The sequence below is a fragment of the Telmatherina bonti genome (genome assembly GCF_933228915.1).
Source record: "Telmatherina bonti genome assembly, chromosome: 19".
Taxonomy (NCBI): Eukaryota; Metazoa; Chordata; class Actinopteri; order Atheriniformes; family Telmatherinidae; genus Telmatherina; species Telmatherina bonti.
In genome coordinates, this window is record NC_136617.1 from 16590630 (window position 1) to 16612935 (window position 22306).

Sequence of the window (22306 nt, forward strand, 5' to 3'; positions counted from 1 at the left end):
CATAAAGCCAAATGGGTCCTTTTTCATACAAACAGCTTCTGGCACATTTTTTTTTATCACTTTATGGTAGAAACTTTGATCAAACACTGTTGAACACAATCTGATACTTGTCTTCTTCCCCCTGGTAGATACTAGAAAAGCAGAAGATTACACTATAATAAATTTGACTTATGACACATAATAAATGCTAAACACACCAAAGAATACATGCTTCTTTAAAAAACTGGACTTTTTCCCACGTTTTTCTTTAGTCAGACTTTAAAGGGTTAAAAAATTTTTTAGCTCTGTTAGTTAATGTCAGGACTCAACCAGTTTTATGGATCACAGTCAGACTTTAGACATTATGCATAACAAAAATGACAGAATGGCATATGCTTAATGTGTATGTACAAGCATTTTTTTTTCCTTTTAAGTTGTTTTTAAAGAGCAAAAAACTATGTAAAATTAAAATGCAGGACCAAGATGAAGGCATTCAGATGACATTACACAACTAACTACAATAGATCACTATAATTCCATTACAATGATATCTAATGACCTATCCTGCAGTCATTACTTGCTACATATACTTTAATTTAACATACTTTAAGAAAACACAGGCGACTAATAAGATGCAACAATTGCTGGTGCCTGCAGTGATTTACCGAATCACCGGCAGTACTGCTTACACGACTCAGTAACTGCCATCCGTAGCTCATTTAAACACAAACTTGTTGCTAGGTTTACTTTCAGTGACCTTCCTCTGTCTCCGTCAACACTGAGTGCAGGTTAGTGATTAAAAGTGTCATTCCATCCAGAGACCCCGGAGGTCAAAGAAATTCTGGATAAATTACCTTGCTGAAGGCCAGACCTATATCGAACATCTCAAAATGGACCTCAAGGTTGATTGAAAAAAGGATATTTGCATACAAGGCTATGAGCAGTGGCTGGCAGAGCAGCCAGCCAGCCCTGGCTCTCTGCTTGGGTTAACGTAGCAACACTGGGATGGAGAAATTCCTCATTAAACAGAATGCTAGGACTAGTATATATATATATATATATATATATATATATATATATATATATATATATATATATATATATATATATATATATATATATATATATATATACTAGTCCTAGTATTCTGTTTAATGAGGAATTTCTCCATAGCTCATATATATATATATATATATATATATATATATATATATATATATATATATATGTATATATATATATATATATATATATATATATATATACATATATATATATATATATATATATATATATATATATATATATATATATATATATATATATATATATATATACACACACACACAGTGTAACATACAAACAAAGCTGGATACCTAGATAAAGCCAAAATAGGCACTAAAATCTGCAGTGTGTGTATAGAAGAAACTTGGCTCTGCTCATTAATAAAACATTTGATGATGGATTTTTGATAAAAACCAAAAGTGCCCCTTCCTTGTCTAATGAAGACAAGGAAGAGGCATGGTTCATTTGCTGCTGACCAGCATTTTATATCGTAGATTTAAACACACAGACTGAACCATGAGGAATGCTAATGTCATTGGCATTTTGCGAAACGACCGCTATACTGCGCATTAGCTAGAGATATGATTTCCTCGGCACCAATTTACCCCAATATTACAGGTGCTGGAGGTTAGAATCAAAATTAATGGAACCTCTAATTTGACCAAAAGTTCATCCCCATTAGGAAAATTAAAGCCTGCCTAATGGAGATGATAAAGTGCTTTGTGAATTGCAAATGCCAAGACAAAACCTTGTTACAGATGTTAAAATTAAGACCAAAAGTACTAAACTCTAACAAAACTTTCTCTCAAAAGATTCAGGAAATGTGGGCAGAAAAGGCAACTTAGGGGATGTATCCCAGTTTTCATAACTCTAGATCAAATAAAAAAAAAATAACATCAAAACAGTCAGAGATGTGAATTTGATTATCTAGAATCTCTCAATTTGTTTCCATCACACCCACAGTGTTTTAGCCAGCAGTCAGATCTCCCAGCCAGGGAGTAGACCTCCTGTTATTAGACTGCTTTTAACAGGGGAAATCCATCTTCTGTGGTTTCTGTGTCACATTTACTTTTCCTATCATACTGTATACAACGACCTCAGGCTGTATGCGATATTCTCTTTGCCACATCATTTAAGTCTTAACAATATGCCCTCCCGTTGTTCCCACTGGCATCACTGTCTAATCGCCCTCTGTATCTCTGTCATTTTCTATACCACAAGCTTATTATTAATTTCTTGCGCTTCCCCCTCTTTGCCTTCCTGACAGGCCTCTTCTTGGCCGTGTCACTGGCTGTCAGCCTATGACACAGGCCTCTACAGAAGAGATGTTGTGTTTCTGCCTTGCAACATGTGGTGAATCAAAGTCGCTTTTCCCCCCTCTCTCTTTTCTCCCACTCAGTTTCTTTCCTCTAATAAAACACGCACACACATTTGCAGTTTCTTCCGGCTGCAGGTCCCAGTGATGATGGCAGTGTCCTGCCCCAACAGCAAGCCAAAAAGCAAGTGCGTTTGAATACATTCACAAAGAAAGAAGTGTAGAGCTAACGAAGAGGAACAGTTAAAGATGGATAGATAAACAGATAGATAGATATTTCCTTTGATTTTACAGCATTGCTTCCAACCAGCTTGTTCCGTTCCATTACGCATGAGCATAAGAAAAAAACGCTGAGCTCCTTAAAGACATTCCACTTCCTGAAACACCATTAAAATTCTCCATACACACTCTTCCTCTATTCTACACATGAATCTCCCCTTCCCCTTGGCCAATCCCTGCTTCCAGTCCACTTTTATCCTTTACATATCTGTGCTGCTTCATACTGTTTCATGCTCCCACATCATATTTTTCCTTTTGCACATTCCCCTCCACCAACCTCCCTTTCTTCCTTTTCTTTTTTCTTTTTTTTTTTTTTTTTTTGTCACAACTTTTTGTTCCTCTCTCTCCTGGGAAGTGGCACAGAATCCCTTTAAGTGCTGCAAAAGCAAATCTATTTATCATAAGCATCTATCTCATACTGTACAGACCTTATCCAGCAATGAAAGACACACTTTAAACACACAAAAACAAACGCACGGGCCGCAGAGAAAAAGAAACCCGCAGCTTTCCTTCTGTCTTTTTGCTCTGTACTAGAAAGCCAAGCGCATGTGCGTTCACGAGCAAAATGATTTCTAAATAATGATGATACAACATGTGTGATTCAGACTTCCAATTCTGACAGGGTGATAAATTAAAGGGTAGTAAATGGGCGGTAGGGCCCACTCCTCCCACGCACAGCAATGCGGTTGAGCGAAGCCGTCTTCTGGGACTTCCCATTGACTCCACACAAGGTGAGAGCGGAGCAGGAACAGAAGGCTGAGGGAAAACACTTCAAACAACACGGCAGGAAGACAGAGAAAGCTGCTGCTCTGCGAGGCAAATGCAAGCACCAGAAAGGAAACACAGGCATGAGGGAGAGTCTGACCAAAAGAGACAGAAAGGGCTAAGGCACGCAGACAGGATCATTACTCCGCTTTCAAAGATAATCAATCAAGCAAGCATGTACGTACACACACAGCATACACACAATAACCAAGACAGACAATGAGACATGAAAACATCTTAAATGCCACCTAACAGCAACCAGACAAACACGGAGTGAGAGCACAGCAGGACATTGATATTCCATACACCCACACACAGCATGGTGAGGAGCTGAGCGCGTCGCTTTGCTTTTCCCAGTTTTACACACTCGTCTAGACGCAGGCCAGTGCTGCATTACACAGGTCATTACCATAAGAAAACAGATATTTTCTGATATATAATTTACACATAGATGTTACTTTAACACTTACAGTTTTATAAGGAAACCCCATCAATGCCTGTTGAATGTGACATAAAACTGCAGGATCACTTTCACAATCTAATCAGGGGATTATATCAAACATTCACTTATAAACCTATTGATTTTATTATAAAGCATTCAAAGTGTAGTAACATCAATAATCCCGCTGCAAATCACCCTTCCAACCATGGTACATGCAAGGAACAGACTGCAGTGTAGAGCTGTTCCTCTAACCAACACTACACACCAATCAGTGTGATGGCAGGGGAAAGGAGGGGAAAGGATCCTCCACCCACAACCTCCACTGATGAAGAATGCCGTTGTGAGTCATGTATTGTCCATATAAATCAATGAGCAACAACACCAGGAAGTTAAAGGGGGAAAAAAACGTATGTGTGTGAGTAGCAAGACATGATTATGCATGTGCCGTAGCTCATGTATTAACCATAACTGAATTTACACATCAAGGCAGCAAATGAATGCTCGAATAGATTTTTGATGCAGACCAACACGAGACCTGATTAAATGATGAGGTGGAAGATCTGGAGTCGTGGATGGAGTGTGATATCATCGAGTTAAATTCTGATCTGCTGACTTTGTATTATATGTTGTGTTATGCAAGGGTTTGCATGCAAGCGTGACACTGCAAAACAGCACTGCAACTTCCCTGCATCCAGTTGCAGAATACTTTGAAAACATTGCTGCAAGCAACGATGACAGGGATCAAAACATGTTGCATTATAATGATGATAAAGTATCTGTCTTTAGTAGCCTGAAGGTCGCTGTTTTGAGCCTCATCTGGAAGATGGTTTGAACAGTAGTCTTTCTGTGTGGAGTTTGCATGTTCTCCCCATGTATGCTCAGGTACTCCGATTTCCCCCCACCCACAAGACATGCACGTTAGGTCAGTCGCTGTGGTTAATTGACCACTTATCACATGTGAGTCGCTTTGGATAAAAGCAACTGCTGAATAGTCCTTTATTTTCTATATGGAAATGGTCTGTATGTGTTTGCTTGTCCAGAAGGAGAGATTATGATGTTGAAAATGCTGGAAGTTTCAATAAAATACTGGAACCAACAAATGGCTGTATCACTGAGTTTACATGATTTTTTTCACACACCTTCTCTCAAACTGAGGCAAAGATGTGTGTAAAACTGGGGTGTATTGACTAATGAAATTTAAAGCAATTTGCAATCACACATTTCTCCACTGGTATATTGTTAAATACTATGAATGGCGCTTGATTTAAAAATGTTCAGCACTAATTATTGTAAGACATGAACTGAGGATAACATTAGTGATGGCAGTGGAATGATAATGACTTGGGATGACTTGTTTTAAGATTATAGTGACTGACATTTGTCTCTCAAAATGTGGCCATGTTTGGGGGGGAAAGAAAGAACTTTTTATTGCATTGATGAGGCCGTTGGGAGTAAATACTGTTTTTTCAGTTTGGAACATGAAATAATTTCTAACTAAGACTTGTTTTAAAAGTCACACATACTTTCAATGATCAAAACTTACTTTTACAGGTCAGTGGAGTCATTAACCCTCATTGTTTGATCAGCTTTACATTTCTGCTGTGGGTCATCTGTGGCATCAGCTAGTGCTGCGGTGAAATGGGCCCTATATGCAAAATGAACACTGTCAGAAATTTCTATTGATTTCTAACAGATCAGTTAAATCTCCAGATGATTTTGAGCAGCTCTTCTTCACAGCGTTTCATCTCACAATGAAGAGATACTCAGAAGAGATTAAGTTTTGAATTGTAAGAAGTGTGAGCTATCAGGGACAATGCTGTAAAGCGTCAGGAGGCTTTGTGTTGTTTTTCTTTCTTTTTTTTTTTCCTTTTTTGGAAGCACATTTATGGCTGTGACACAATTACTGATTGTGATAAAGAGGCGACTTTGTCTGGGTCATGACATTTGAATCTATCCACTTTAACAAGATGGCTGATTTGTCTGGCGTTGTGACATGAAAAAGAGCTTTCTTGGTTTAAAAAAAACGTTCGGTCCAAAATGTACCATTAGCAGGACTGAAATTTATGTCAAGCTGTCGTTGAGTGCTGTCGAGCTGCTCACTGTGACAGGGATATTTTAACTCCAAAGGCACGGTTACTGATCGACAAATGGAGGAACATGCTGAACTCCACTTCCACTCAAGCACTGAAATATCAGGCAGGCAGAAATGTTGGAGAGGTTTGGCATCAGTGCTCACTTAAGATTATGTTAAACTCTGGCAGATATGACTTCAGTGATTGGCTTGAGGGGGGAAAGCCCATTCCCTCTTTAAATGGATTAAAGTGAATGACGGACCAAAATGGAAACAGATGGTAATAAGTTGTCACTTCTGTCTGAAATCAGGCAGTTTACTTAATTTTGATGTAATGTTATAGCGCGCCTCAGGTAGATGATGTACAATCCTGTTTCCTTACAGTCTTGGCTCGCACCATTGGCCTGACTGCACAGCCATGTACTGCACATTTTACAACAACTAGATATTTATCTATTTGTTCTTTTCCTAAATGTGATAACATTTATTTTTCATTTTTACAACCCTTGTGACCCTCTGAGTGTTGAGTTGGGCTGGAATAAGGTGGGAAATGAGATTGGTTGTTTTTCATTCTTTCTTTTAAATGTATTTAAGTTTTTTCATCAGTATTTATAGAGCACCTGAAGCCATGAAGTGCTTTAAAAAATTTTGGTTTATAGTGATTTATTAAAGAACAATACAATAAACCACTATTTATTTTAAAAAATATATAAATAAATAATGCTCTATAGTGTCCTCACTGAGTAAAATCATGATAAACAAGGTTTTGTTGCATGCTTCAAATGGCTAAAAACATTGCATGTTATACACTCTTTCAGCTTTACATGACTGAAATTAGTGGCAAACACAACTTGGGTTGAAAACCACAAACGTTCAGAGTTAAGATCATAGACTGTGTATGAAGAGATGGACGGAGTCTCCGTGACGTCACCCAAAGGTTTCTGAAGAGCTGAATTGAAGGTCAGTGGGCGGTTCCTACCGTCGCCATGTTGGCCGCGTCATGTGCGTCGTCTCGCCCAGAAAATACAAATATGGGCAAAGAGGTGGAGCTGAGAGGGCAGCCGTGAGCGTCATGGCGGATGATTGATATGGAGCAAACTCCAAGCTGTCTGTAGCTAAAAGCTAACCAAGCTAACCCCGAGATAACGGGAGCTACCCATCTAACGGAGGTAAGCGGGCTAAAGCTAAGTCACGTTGTTAACCGACTAAAATCCGCGGTTGTTCTACGTTCTTCTTACTTGAAGCCAGAGATTGGTACCTGTCAATCAAAAGGACACACCCCTAAATTACTTTAAATTACTTTAAAACGGGCGAGTTAGAAAAAAAATCACTCCCCCCACAGTTATCATGAAGGTAAACCTGACCGAAACCGAAAATAGATTTTTTTAACCAGGCTGTAAACGTGTTTATTTCTGCCGTGAAGTTGGCCTTTTTAACATGGGAGTCTATGAGGATTTGCTTTGTTTTGGAGCCAGCCCCTAGTGGATTCACTTTTAACTGCCGGAAGTTGCCGCTTTGTTAAGATACAGTGCAGTCACTAAAAATGCCCAAGCAGTAGAGCAGAATATGAAAGGGTTAAATAGCTCCAGATATAAACTCAGCCTCTTTCTTCTTCACAGCAATATAACTAATATTTGCAGAAGTAGCTTCCTGCACACTTCACTTGAAAGGCTTTCAATAGTGAAAGAATTTGCTTGTTGATCATTTTAAGATAGAGCTCTGATTTAACATTTTTCTCAAACAATAAAGAAAAACGGGATACATTAACTGACTAGTTGTATCTTCTCCTGCCGTTGAAGCGTCAAATGACATTTTTATCATTCTGGATGTGCGGAGCATCTAAGAAAGATTTCAATTTTCTTCAAATATACTTATTACAGCGACGGCGGCAGCCAAAGGGTCTTAGACCTTAATATAATTACATCTTCAATAGGAAAAATCTCAATTGTAACAGAATATCTAATTATTACACTGCCCATATCTGAAATTGCCCTCACATAAAAAGGAAAAGTGGAGCCGTATCATCCATTAAGCTGCGAGGACAGTTTCCACTTCTCGTAACACTGTTTTTCTTAAAAACCCAAGAGCATTAGAGGGAAGACCTGTCACGGCTCGATACCTGAAGGGAATGAACAGAGAACAAGATATGACAGAGCACAAACCTATGTCCTCTCTCACTGGGTTTTTTATGAGGAGACACTGATAACTGGGGGCGCCAGTCTGTGTAAAATACCTCCTCAACAGCCATACCTCAGAGGAAGCCTTCTGCTTCAATAAAAATACAGAAAAAAAAAACATTTATTTTGACCAGCTGCTGTAGGCGCCATATCGTTTTCCGAGCCATGTAGCGTAACAAGACCCATTTCCCAAATAATCAAGCTCCAGCCAGTGACCGTCCTCCTATCAACACCTTTGATCTTTTTCCTACATAGCAGCCATTTTCATCATAGCAGCAATGTAATTTCCCAGTGGGTAACGGGCACTGTGGTGCAGACTTCCAGAGTAATGTACTGAGGAGCCTCCCTTTCAGAAGTTGGAAAGTCCTCTTTCGTAGAAAGCATTTGCATTCAAATCATTGAGTCTGAAATTGGTTCCACCTCTCTGGGATCGGGACTATCTCCTGTGGGTTCCCACTGCCAGTTAACTGGAGTTTTTATAACCCAGGACCGCAGGAATGCTAATGGTCTTTGATGACCTAACTATGTTTTTCTTTAGGCTCATTCAGAGATTGAAGCCTTCTCACCTGAGTTAAAACTTGTAAGAAGCCTGACACCCATCCATCAGTCAATGGAAAGCTCATAAAAGCCCACCAAACCAACCAAAAACTCACATTTATGAAAGCATGGAGTGGATCTGCAGGGATGCCAGAAAGAATAAGGACACAGAAACACCATTATGGAAGACCTAATCAAAGGTTTCACATTATAGCAATTACACATAAAATGAACATGTAACAATTTATCATTTAAATGATGTTTTAATGTATCATAGAAAACACGACTAAAGAAACTAGATGGTCAGTTATTCTAACTCAAACATATCTCACCTTGAGTCTGTCAGGCTCAAGGTTACTGGTTAGATAATCCAACAGACATTAAACTGCGCAGTATCCCACTTTAATACAACCAATAGCAAAGGCCACTTTTTGGTTTCACACCAGCAGTCAATCATGTTCATGCTTGATCAGGCTCAAAACCGGCCACTTCTGGTCACCAGTCCATCTATCCATGTATCCCCACTCTTATATTCCAGGTGAATTAAATGCCCCTTCCTGGGGTTTTATCAGCATCCCAAACCCAATAACTGTGCTGCCAAGTCAACGTAATGTCCCCCAATGACAGCAGCTTCCCAATGAACATCAAAGCATTTCTGCTGTTTTTATTCATCTCTGTGATCTTGTCTGCTGAGGTCAGCTGATTAGTGCTATGAATTGTTAAATCTGGAATAGCCAGATTTCCTGACTCAGCTTGCCATACTATACAAGTAAGCACAGATCTTTTTTTTTGGCAAAATAAGCACAAATGTCACACATGGCCCTTGAATCTATAAGTCGAGCCAAAGTGTTCTGATAACATCGCTTCAGTTTTATCTTCAAGAGGAAGAACTTACAGCTTTTTTAAGTGTCACAGATTTTTTTATTTATGTTTTTAGTCACACTTATGTAAAATACTATTGCTCATTCTTCTCTGCCCGCCTTCATGTGTTTCCTCTGAAGTTGCCGCTGCAGCTACACTAAAGCCTCATTTAGAGCATGCACACTTACGGCCTCCAAAGAGCGTGAACCTCAAAGCAGTGACTGATCAATTCTCAAGCATGCTATTCCAAAGATGCACTTGATGTGTGCTTCCCGACCTGAGCTACAAATGCTTCATGGCAATTTACTAACACTGCAAAATCTAATTAAAAATACATTTGGAAATTGATCACCTGATGAACCCAGATTGATTGCTGCCCAGAAAGCAACTCGGCAGTGTTTTCTGCTCAGCCCGGGTCCATTCACCTTCCTATACCTTAGAAATGTATTGATCCACACATGAACTCTTAGGTTTATACAAACCATTAAATATCACCTCAGTGTTTCCCCATCCATTTATGCCACTCATTGCATATTACATGAGCTAAAACTGTCCTGGAAATTGTTAAACAGATATAAACTTTAAGAAGCTGATCTATGGTTGAATGAACCCATGTGATAATAAAGTAAACTAAACATTTAGCTAAATCAAACTCATCTGTTGGGTGTCCTATTGACATAGGAATAGAGAAAGCATTCAGATATGCTCACACGTAGCAGAATACTTAAGAGATAGAGTGACATGTTTAATTCAGAAACACTTGAAAAAAGGTCAGTTTTCATGTTTTTAATCAGTGCTACCCTCACAGTGGCAAGTGTAGAGAAAACTACACTAATGCTGCTTGAGGCGCTTGTGTGGTACAATGAATGCAAAACAACAAATTGAATGCCGGAGAATAAGATGCATTTGTATGCAAAATTGCAGAGACAGCCGAGAGACGAAGCTGCAGGTGAGCGAAGGTGCATGTAATCAGGTAGGAAATCTCCTTGTCTGTTGTATCCTCCGCCTGCGCTGTGGTGTGCAGGGTGTTGGGGCAGGTGAATGGCTAGAGCTATTGTCTCGGAGCATTGGTCCACATGAATGACCCAGCCAGTGTCCACATTAGCACGGATCAACTCCTGCGGGTATCGTCTCCTCAGAAAACAGACGCTCCAGCACATTCAGCCAAATAACTTAACTTCCATATCCGGTAAAAACGCACGCTTTCCTTCACCTTTTCTGACTTTTGGCCAAAACAATCTCTCTTTCCCCTGCACTTCTGGTTTCCACCTTTCCAGAATGTTGCCCTTCCATTCCATCATATTACCTTGTCTCTTCCCTCACGTACAACAATTTACATCCCTCTCTGTCCTCATCTATTCTCAGAATGCTCCTTTTCCATCACCTCACTTTCTGCTCTTCATTTGTCATTCATAACTACCTTTTACCACAGTATAACTTTTTCCTGTAAGTCATCGGCTTCTCCTGTACCCAGGAGACACCACCTCTAACTGTAACTGGGTCTAAACTCCCAGATTGACAAGCTTAGTGGTTTATAAGCCAGTTTAGAGAAACAACACCTCGACTGAACATTGATCATAAAGTCTAAGTTCCTCGCACTCTCTGGGTAGTCATTTTCCAAGGTGATAATTTATTTTGTAGCAGTGGATATGGTGTGTCAGGAATTGGGTTGTTTTTTCATCAGGCGGGCTTGTGGCTTGACAGACACCATTTCGAGTCCAAATAAGGGCTATAATGTGCTGGATGAAATACACAGAGCTGTAAATCACTCAGGATCAGCCACAAACAGGGAAAGATAGCTTTCATCTTGCTGAGCAGGCAAGGGAATGGCAATTTAGCAAAGGGATGTGTGGCACAATTTCAGACTCAATTCCCTCCCACACCCGTGCAAAGACTTTGTGCTCTGGTGTTCTGCTAAGTTACAAGCATTAATAGGGACACGGTGTGACTTAGGGAATGAGTAGGAGATTGAATGAAAGCTGTTCTCCTGCTTTCAACACGCTGTCACCGGGTGCCCAATTACAGAGATGTGCCCTGTGTAACCAGCGAGGCCAAAACACCTGATGGTGAGAGGGGGCAGGAGCACGGGACGCTACATGCAAGTAGGCAAGGCTACCGCAGTGCACCGCTGCTCCTGCATGCTCTCAAGATGTTACGCATCACCCCCCTCTAATTGGCAGATGGCCTCAGATGCGAGATGATTTAATGGCCTGCGTGTGTGTTTTTTCCTGCTTCAGTCAGCCATTAGCAGGGACATCTGTAACGAGTTGGCCGGGTGTACTGCTGAGAGCGGAAGCTGAGACCAACACTTTCTAATGGGGGTTGTGCAGCCGTGACAGACTTGGGCGATGATAAAAAGCACTCTGATTTATGTCTTTCAGTTATCATAATCGAGACATTTTGTTTCAAATTATCCAAAGCAGGAGAAAAACCTGTAATACTAAGTAGGCTCTTGTTGTTTACTTTCCTCCCTCATATAAGCTGCAAAGAATCAAAACAATGTATTTCTGTCAACTGTGTGATGACCTATTATTGGCTTTCAATACACCAGAGAAAGACATTTCTGGCTGAGTATATCAGAAAAAGCCATTTCCATGGCTTTGGAACAAACAATTTGGCTTCCAAGTGATCCCATTTCTTGCAGCTGTGCCGTAACCATCTGTGCTGAATGCTGCACTCAGGGGTAAAAGATTATGGCCTCAACCAGAGTTTGGTCCTAAAGGCTTCTGCGTTTTTGGCTCTGTGTCACTGCCTTAATTTCTTACTGTTCCCTCCTGAGCAGGTCTCTCATAACACGATCTGGATGAGGGAGTGTAGCTGCGTTGTAGAGCAAGTGGGGCCTTGAGCTGGTTTTCTGCGTATGCAGACAGAGTGGTGAAGAAATGGCTTTAAAGTTAAGGCCTTGTAAAGCCTGATGGCCATCGGTATTCTTGCCACAGCCTCTGTGGATTTGTCTGCTACCTGCAAACTAGGTCAGTATTTGCATTATTTTAGAGATTTGTATCTTGCCGTAAGGAGAGGAGAGGTTTTGCGCACACAGGCATGTAGACCCACACCTGCACTTTGTCTCTCGCCGCTCCCCTTCCTTTCTACGTCTCCTTCTCCCACATGGTAGTTCATTAATTTGTGCACGTATTTGTCATTTTAACACATAAATGTCAATTGAAAGCCATCGAATGGGCTAACATTATGACAAACAGATGTACTGAGCAATGGTTACATGCTGGAAGACTTAATTGAATCTGAAAGAGAAGACTAACACTGAATACAACACTGGAAAAACTGCACACTTTTACAAGCACTTAAAAATAACTTAATCTCAGTTCATTTCTATTCATGTCACACAGATGGGATTAGCTGTAGTCATAAATCAGAAGTGGTTTTGAATGTGACTCTGCCTTTCACACATTAGCATTAATTAAGAGGTGACAGCGCCGCCGCAGCCCTTTGACTGTTTCGATTAGGTTTAATCGCCATTTCTTTTACTGCAATCCTCAAGGAAACCTTCAGATATTTGAGTCATCATCCCAACTTCCATCCTACTTCTAATTCCAATCATTGACTGTTTGTGCTGTCAGCTGAGGTTTCAGCAGCAGATGAATGAGGGACCAGGAGCAGATGTGTGAGGATGGCAATAATGAGATGCAGAAAAAAAAGGTAATCGAGGGGGACAGACTGGCTGGTGAGACACAGTAGAAAAATAAGAGTGGGAAGAAAATAACCAAGTATGAGATAGAGAGAGGTGATAGTGGAGGGGGGCTGCATCTGAGGTGAATACAAATGGAGAGAGGAGGAGCACAAATAGAGGAGGAGTGCAGAGCCAAAAAAGGGAGGTTGTGTGAGGAGGAGAGATAAAAGAATGTGAGAAAGATGGATTCACTGTTGGCTAATGAGAAGACAAAGGCAGCAGGATCCACATCGATCTCTGCCCCACAGCAAGCTCGCTTTATGCATGTAGAGAGAGGTGAGCGAGTCTGAGGATGCTTACCTGAGGTAAGCAACCTGAGTGCCACATTGCAGGAATCAGAGTCCAAGAACTAGTTCAGATATAACTGTGTGTGTGTGTGTGTGTGTGTGTGTGTGTGTAGTCAATGTGTGACAAGCATGACAGTAGTGCTCATACAGGTTTACGGAAGTTGCTGAGACAAAGGGGACAGCAAACTAAAACCTGGAAAGAGTATGAATATTAAAAAAACATCTTAATTGAGTCATTCCCATAAACCTGAGACGCAAATTTCTCATATATATTTAGGAAACACACACGTTTCCCATTAGAGATGCAACACTGTAGACTGATGAAATTATTGCAGAGCAAGGAATTAAAAAAAAAAAAAAAAAAACCCTCAAACATATCTCAGCTTATCTTTCTTGACACTCCAAATAAAAGAAGAGAGGCACTGTCTTGTTGACAAGTTCTCAGCGCAGGTGCGCGTCAGTACAGAGGATTTGATGGCGACTGCGTTAGGAACGCAGAAAGCTACTTACTGCAGGTTCGAGCTGTTCCAATACACCGCATGCCGGTTGCTGGCTCTGGAAAGGTGCAAGTTTGTAAGCACCAGGGTGATGAGGCTGAGGGAAAACGTTGCGAAAGCCATAATCCCTGCGGTGCTTGTCCAGCCCAGGTTCCTCTCTTTCTTCTGCGTCCCCTCTCCTTCTGTCCCACGCGGCGCGTCGTTCACAACATCCCAGCGGCCAGAGAAGCGCGTCTTCAACTTCCCAGTTACCTTAACAACAGGGTGACTTCTGCGAGGTTACGTGGTCGTCACCTCTAATCCCATTGCAACCAAACCCATTTGTTAGGCATCTTTACTTGAGCCGGATGATCTTTGTGTGGTGCGCTTCTTTATCGCACCCGCTGCGCACTTTCAAGTCACTCCTTTTGTTTCCCAGTTCTTGCTTTCGTTAGAGAGGGAAACAACACAGGTAATGAAAAGGCAAGACTTGTTCTACCACATGCACACCTAACAGCTGAGGTTGATGCTTATTGCTGTTTTTTTTTTTTTTTTTTGTTTTGTTTTTTACACAGCGCTTCAAATTCGCATCCGAGCCGCTGGATGTTTGCTGGGAGCTTTGCGCACCTGCCGCTTCTCTCAGCATCAGGACCCGCAGCAGCAGCAGCAGCAGCAGCAGCCACACGCTGCACACACAGCGTTACAAACCCGCCCTCTGATGGCCGGGATTGTCTAACGCGTCCATCTCGTCGGATGTCCCGCCCCTCCTGCCTCATGCACAGCGTGTGCACGCGGACTGCGTGGTAAAAGTGTGTGTGTACCAGATGATAGTGGTCTGGTGCAAAGACAACCATAGCAGCCTTAACAGAAGAGACCAATGTATCATCGCTGTTTCAGGAAGATGAGGACCACACAGTACTGGGGTCTGAGCATCATCAGCGGGGAGGAGGGTGTCACACACTTCAACTTCCTCGGATTGTAGCAATATCTCAGAGGACCTGAGCTGGACTAAGAACACCACCTACATAACATAACAAAAAGAAATGAAATAAATAAAACCCAGCAGCATCTTTTCTTTATGAGAACACAGAAGATGAAGAAACTCCCTTCACCTCTCTCTGGTAGACAACTTCTATATGTGTCCAAACTTACAGATGCACAGCAGAAGAGGAACAGCTGCAGTGGGCCATCGAGACAGCTCAGAGGATCACTGGTGTCCCACACCCCTACGGGTGAGTATAGGTTAATGGAGCAGTCCCATCCAGGGAGGCCAGAAGGATCTGGAGCAACACCACCCACACAGGACACAGTTCACATCATCCACCTCTGGCAGGCCAAGAGTCATGCAAACCCGGATCATCGTAGGCCGGCTCAAACAGGGCTATAAAAAAACTAAAGGAAACATTACATCACATTAAAAAAAAAAAAAAAGAAAGAAAAAAGAAAAAGATTCTTGGTAGCCCAATAAATAAACAGGACTTTAAAATTTACATAAAATATAAGACCACAAGGATCACAATGGTTTTAATCATCATTTTGTTTGAGTTAGAAGTGAAGGGAACATTTTATGATATTAATTTCACAAACAACATCCATTGAGTCTGCTACAGCATCTTTGTTTGGTTAAAGCCAGTCAGTGACTCCTGCACCCGGAGTTTGGTCCTTACTGTGGATTGCTGAAAATAAGAAGCTCATACCAAGTGAGTGTTTTCATTTTTAAAAGACAAACAAGGTTTATAACGAACATAGTAAAAAAAAAAAATAATAATAATAATTTGATAAAAATGTATATTTGTATTGACATCTGTTTATCTTATTGTTCTTATTTTCTCATTATTCCTATCTGTATCTTAGTGTCCACAAGTTAATGATAAAATCAGGTACTGCATTTAAAACACCACAAACATTTAGTCTATTGATACTTTTGAGATAAAGTATCTCAAGCTGCCCTTGCTGGCTAATAAATCAGTCAAACTGGTGGTGGCAAAGGGAAGTGATGGAGACAGGAGGGAACAAATGGGACTTTAAGAAACTGATTAACTAGAACAAGATAAGCAACATAACCCTATAAACTAACCCAATAAAAGCAAGGAAACTCTTGAACAGATTTGTGTCGGCCCAGTGCAGGATCTGCTAATTAAAAAGCTCTATTGTGTGGAAATATGATCCCAGTCTGAACACAACTCCAATTTCCTCCTAATTGTGAAACTAAACCAGTTGTAAACTTCCAAAAACACTTCCTATGTTTGTCTGAGTTTCAGAGTTACTCTAAATTGCTCGTGTATTGCTTACATTTATCCTTGTGCTCGTGTGTGATTAGTGCTGTACACTTCACTATTTCTTCAGTTTACACCTGTTTTATGTACTGATTGCACTCCCTGCATCAGTTCCTCATCTTTCCTACCAACTCTTAACTTTTCCCTTTCCTACCGGATTTATTCATCTGTTATATTTGTATTTTTGGATGCCACACACACCTCCAAAGGGGTTTATTTGTTAAATATAATTCAAATAGATTTTGTTCCCCATCTGCATGCCTCACAGAGGTTTTTTTTTTTTTTCAAAGTCACTGAAATTTTAACTGTCACGCTGATGGTGACACACATATAATGAATCTCAAAACTTATCAAAAAATTAATGTGTTCTCATGTTTGCCTTGCAATCAGCAGATGTAAATACATGATTTTAGAGATTAGTTATATGGTTTAAGAAAACTATCCTTGACTAAGCTTTCTATGCAAAATAAAGTTCCAGTCTAAGCAGGATTTTTACTAAATGGAAAATACCAAAACAATAACCAAGTTGTCCAAGCTGTAACCTCTTCCTTTTTATGCTCTACATAAGAGTAGATATCATTTGTCACAACAAAGTTATGGAAGCATGCAGCTCTTAGTATTACATGCTCTGGATTTCCACAGCAATAGTATTTTGTCATCTATGAGACATTAAACAAATCTTGGCATAAGCCACATTTTGCCCCACCAACATGGCAAATAAAATGTTTTCTATTAATCCATGAACAAGGAAAAATTGTAAAAGAACTGTAGATATAATCTGTAGCTGGTTTTTCCCCTCTTATCTGTAAACATAGCTTAGGTTAACAGTTTACTTTGGGATAAAGCTGGAAGAACCTAATAAAGACTAAAATCCTCTCCTGCTGGGTTGTGACTCATCATCACAAGTTTAGTTATTATCATAGTTAATCATGAGCCCACTTCAAACTTCTGTCAACAAACAGAAAAAGCAGAAGCTGTTTGATCTGCAATTTGGTGGCAATTTAAAGAGGCAAAATGCACAAAGGTGGTTAGAGCTTTTGTAACACTAGGTTCATGTAAGATGTAAAGTAAATAGTGATAACATTTCCAGGGGAGATCCCCAGAGGGACGTTATCCACGGGGAATTCTCAACACTGTTAGTTTCAAACGCTCCTATAGATACATATGAAATCCACAACCAAAGAAAAAAACAACATGCCGAAAACAGGAAGTGTTTGCTAAAAACATGAGGGGCTCCAGTGTGTGTCTATGGGATTTTGTATATAAAATGTAAATGTAGCTTGTATCTCTTCTATGTAAAGCATCTCTGAGTGTCCAAATATAACTATACAAGCTTGATGTGTTCATTATTATTATTATTATTATTATTATTATTATTATTATTATTATTATTATTGTTAATAATAATAATAATGATTAATTAATTAATATTATTATTATAACATTAGTTTGGTCCCTCTGCTGAAGAGATAAATTTATTTTAGATTCACGGCAGAAGCTTAAAGTTTGTTAGAATTAAATTTAGATTAATTTTCAAAAATGAACACAGTTAGTGCGGACTGTTGCAAGTGTATTAATATCATGTGTCTGAGTAATTATGTGTGTATTTGTGTGCATACGTGTGTGTTAAACAGTGAAATATAGACTGCGAGGAGAGGCACTGAAAATTTGTAGACTTTAATTAACCTGTTTAATTTTGCCGGTGGTAGTTTTATACTTTATCTAGCCTAGCGGCAGCCACAGCATTGATGGCTCAGTTAATTCCAAATATTAAGCATTAGCCTCAGTTCGATTAGCTCTACCGATTTTATATCTCGTTATAGTGTCCTTTTTTGGAGGGGATATCATTGAAATTCACACTCATAAACATGTCTGCTGGAGCTGAAACTTCAGTAGGCGAGGAAAACATTCATCTGAATTATTTCTGCTGATAAATGAGTTTTTATTGTTCTTCTTAGAGGAATCCCCGAAGGTCACAATTCACACTTGTTTGAATGAGATGAAGCCTGAATCAGCTGTAGATCTGCTGCCTACTTACACTTTTTCAACCCTTATTCATTCAGTCTGTCTTGTTTGCTCCTGTTTGCTCTCACTCACTCTTTGCCTCTCTGTTGTTTTTGCCTGTGATGACGCCTCTCTTGAGTGTCCTCCAGGCATGTTGCCGTGGCGACTGGAGTAAAGGGGCGAATGAAAGAGCAAGTACCAGCACTTCTTCTCCCCCAACTCTCCCTCTAGCTGTCCCACCACCTATCTTTGCAGCTCCACTGGATCGCTCGCCTCCATCCATTTGAGCATTTGTCATCCTTTTTGTCTCCTCTCACTCAGGAGGAAAGTGCTGTATATGAAGCATATTCTTCAAAAACTGATTATCTCTCGCTTCCATTTGTGTGTGCCGACCTCACGGCTGCAAGTGAAAGTGAGATGAAAATATAAGGAATGACATTTAATATGTTTCCTGGGCCTGTCTCAAACAGCAGAGGTCCAAATGCATATTTATGATGTGGTTTGTGCGGATGAGTGTCATAACTTATTGAACACATTTGTTCTTCAGAGTTTGTACCATGTGATCACTGTTTATGTATGCTTATTGCCTCCTGCAGTTTCTGCAGAACCGCTGTTTGTGTTTTGCTGTAGGCACTGGCATACAGTGTAGTAACCATAACCCTGACTCGTTACCTTGACTGTGAATCTGTTTGTGATTAATTCATGAACAGCAGCTATGGGCATATTGATTATTCTGATAATTTACTCACATCAATCAGTCCTGACACCTTCATATGTCCTTGTTCACTAAATATCGATTTCCTTCCTCATTCTACTTCATTCCTGTTGTAAGCAATATTCCGGTAACGAAATGTGCCGGATTCTCTCTCAGTGGGATTTCTCTGTTCTTCCTCAAGGCTTCTATCCGTGCTTACTCTAATTTCCTACCTCCATCTGTTCGCTGTTTTCCTACCTCCCATTCTGGAGGAATCTCGGCTTTAATGTTAATGGATTTAAAAGAGTTCAACATGCGATAGCAGTCAGTAAACAAAGATTTATTTGATTAATCAGTTAATTTTGCTAAATGTCAATCTTTGAATATAAAGTGTGACAAAAGTAAGAAGAGAGGCAGAAGCCTTTTTAAATTCTGCAACTAAGACAAAGACAGGTCTCTGCATGGAAGTGAGATTGTGTCTAAGCGAGACTCCCTTGTTCTACTGTCCTTGCTTCTTTTTCGTGATTTGCAGCCCTTTAACTTGACTGTGCCTATGCATGTGTGAGAAAGGGAAAGAACAGACTGAACTGAAGAAGAAAAGTCAGAGTTAGAGAAGTGCAGGAGGTAATAAAAAAAAAAACCTGGAGGCACAGTTAGACTGACGTGGGGAACAGAAAGAAAATAGAAGGAATTAGGAAGGAGGTAGAGAAGGTTACAGAAAGTTTGAGTATTAAAGAAGCATGGAGAGCAAAAATGGAAACACAAGGGCAACAGAGGCATTAGGTAAATGGAAGAAGGGCCAGCAGTGAGTGTTGTTAATGGCATGGTGCTGAAGGGAGTCCTGCCCTCAGCTCCAGGTGGGCCTCCATCCTTTTGTCCCCACAAGTGTAATGTTTAACCTGCCTCGCCTCAGTAAGTACCTAGCTGTGCAAATGGCTAATGTGATTGTGACGATATAAGCCCAGGATAATGGCATCTACCAAGCAATCAAGAACACTGTTACTCTGCATTGAACAGTGATGAAAAGGGAGCGCTGGGAAATGGATGCATGCATGAGAGCTGAGCCTTTGGGGAAGAGGGCGATGTGTTGGTAAATTACTATAAAGGACAGAAGCAAGGGTGTGAACCCTGAGGACATCTGTTTGGTGGAACCGAAAGGAATGAAATACTGGTAAACTGACATGGATTAACAAATCAATACATTCAAACGTTTGGAAACTAAGCCAAAAAATAACCATAATGTTTCTTTCTGACTCCTTCAAAAAAAAGCTTCGGAAATCAGCAGTTGATGTTTCGGTCCTGTTGAGTTATTGTATGTGAAAGCAAGCAACATCTCAAATGCATCCTGTGGAGTTTTTAGCCATTAACAGCAGCATAATGAAAAGTAGGAAGGTTTTTAATGCTGTTAGGTTAAAAAGCATTCTGGGTAGCTTTGAGCTAATCCTTCTACTTGTTTGTGGTACTTGCCTGATCTACAGGTAGCCACCTGCATTCAAATAAAACAATGCACCCTGATGTTAAGAAGATTGTTAGCAAGTAAACAGATTACAGTTTTGTACAACCAGAAGTTGATAAAAAAAAAAAAAAAAAAGTCATATCAATACAGAAAGCTCAAGAAAGATGTTCAAGAATAATAACTTTGTTTACTCAGATGTTTTTGGCAAAGCTCAATAGACAGAAAATATCTGATAAAAGCTATTCAATTCAGTTTGACTTAGCTTCATTTGTATATACAGCCCCAGTCCACAACGGTTAGTTTATAATAACTGTGTTGATATAGGCCTATAGGAAACCAGCAGGTCACATAGAGTATCTTTGATTCGGGGGCCCACACAGAGCATGCACAGGGCTGCAGGTGACAGTGGAAAGAAAAAAAAGACTTCCTTTTCACAGGAAAGAAAATGACCCACCAGAACCAGACTCAGGAAGGGAGTTTATCTACCTCTATGGAAAGAAAAGTCAGGAAAGAGAGGTCAAATGGCACCATAACTGTAGTCCAGAAGTGTATGCAGAGAAATCAAAAGGAGAACACAAGTCATTGACAATAATGCCATGTATTATTGTCAATGACAATAATACATGGCATAATACATGGCATACATTTGCATTCTGTATAACAAAATGCAAAGAGAGAAAAACGAGGGGAGGTGATAAGTGCATCATGGGACATCCTCCTGCAGTAACTTGGTAAAGGTTATTTGTGAAGCATAATTCAATGACAGGGTGGTTCACTGTGCTTAGAATAGAATGAGAATCTGTGATAACTTTTAATAATTTCTTTTCTCAGTTTTGTTTTTGTTTAACTGAAGGTTTAGGTACATCTAGACATTAATCTCCTCAATGCATTCACCAAGAGCCTGTATAGGATATCCCGGTGACATTTAGTAAAATTCTGCACATTGTCTTCAAAGCTGTTTTGTTGATCCTTATGACCCGTTCATCCACAGGGAGCATTTAGACGTTAAACAGCAGATTTCCCAGGATGGAACCTTGGGGCACAGTAAAGTACCACAGCTAATTCTTTCCTGCTCACACACAAGTTTCCTTTTGACACAAACTACTTCCGGTTCTCCAAGAACATTGTGAACCAGTTTATTACAGTGCAAGACAAGCCCACCCAGTTCTCCAGTTATTCGTGGTCACCTGTTTCACATGCAGCACCAGTAAAACTAAGATGGACATTTTTCCATTGTCTGTATTCAAACATATGTTCAATAATCACTTTGGTCAGAGCAGTCTCAGTACCGTGGTGCTGTCTAAAACCTGGCCTGGAGACACTGTAGTAGTTGTTTTGTGTCAAAAAGTAATTTAGCTGATGAAAAACAAATTTTTATCTTGATTCAAAAAAAGGAAAGACATGGATTCAGCCTGTAGTTGTTCATTTGTATCTTTTCTAGATTGCCCCTTTTTAGCAGAAGCTTGATTACAGCTGATTTCAGCGACACCAGGAAGAAGTTACAACCTGTAACACATCTGGCTCTATAGCCTTGCAGACCCTTTAGAGAAAAGTTTTGGGCAGGATGTACAAACAGCAAGAAGAGGAGTTCAGCTTCGGTAAGATGTCCCCAGATCTTTGCTGTAAATGGGATAACATTATGTCATGTTGCCTGAACTGCTGGACCAACCATAGCATCTATAACATTTAACATTTTAGCATTGAAACTTTGAGAAGCTCATTGACTGAACCTCCTAAAATGGCAGGTTTTAAAAGAGAAGACCTCTCATCTCACTCATGGTTTTAGGACGACACTGTTTTGTGATAATCTCCATGGGAACATAAATTGAACATAAATTTTACTCCCAAAGAAAACGTGGTGATGATCAGGGATGGCGAGGGTCACCCAGGCCAGTTCAATATGGAAGATTTTTCTAAAAGAAAGATTGAATTTG

General features: G+C 40.1%; 1 protein-coding gene across 1 annotated transcript in view; it reads right to left on the reverse strand.

Annotated features, from left to right (window-relative positions):
- Positions 1-14086, reverse strand: part of efna3a (ephrin-A3a) — a gene marked incomplete at both ends in the record, with an annotated part of 69990 nt that extends 55904 nt beyond the window's left edge. Inside the window, one exon of the mRNA XM_079258870.1 lies at positions 13977-14086. Within this exon, the coding sequence (XP_079114996.1) occupies positions 13977-14086 (110 nt within the window). The remainder of the gene's footprint in view (positions 1-13976) is intronic.
- Positions 14087-22306: the final 8220 nt, after the last annotated feature.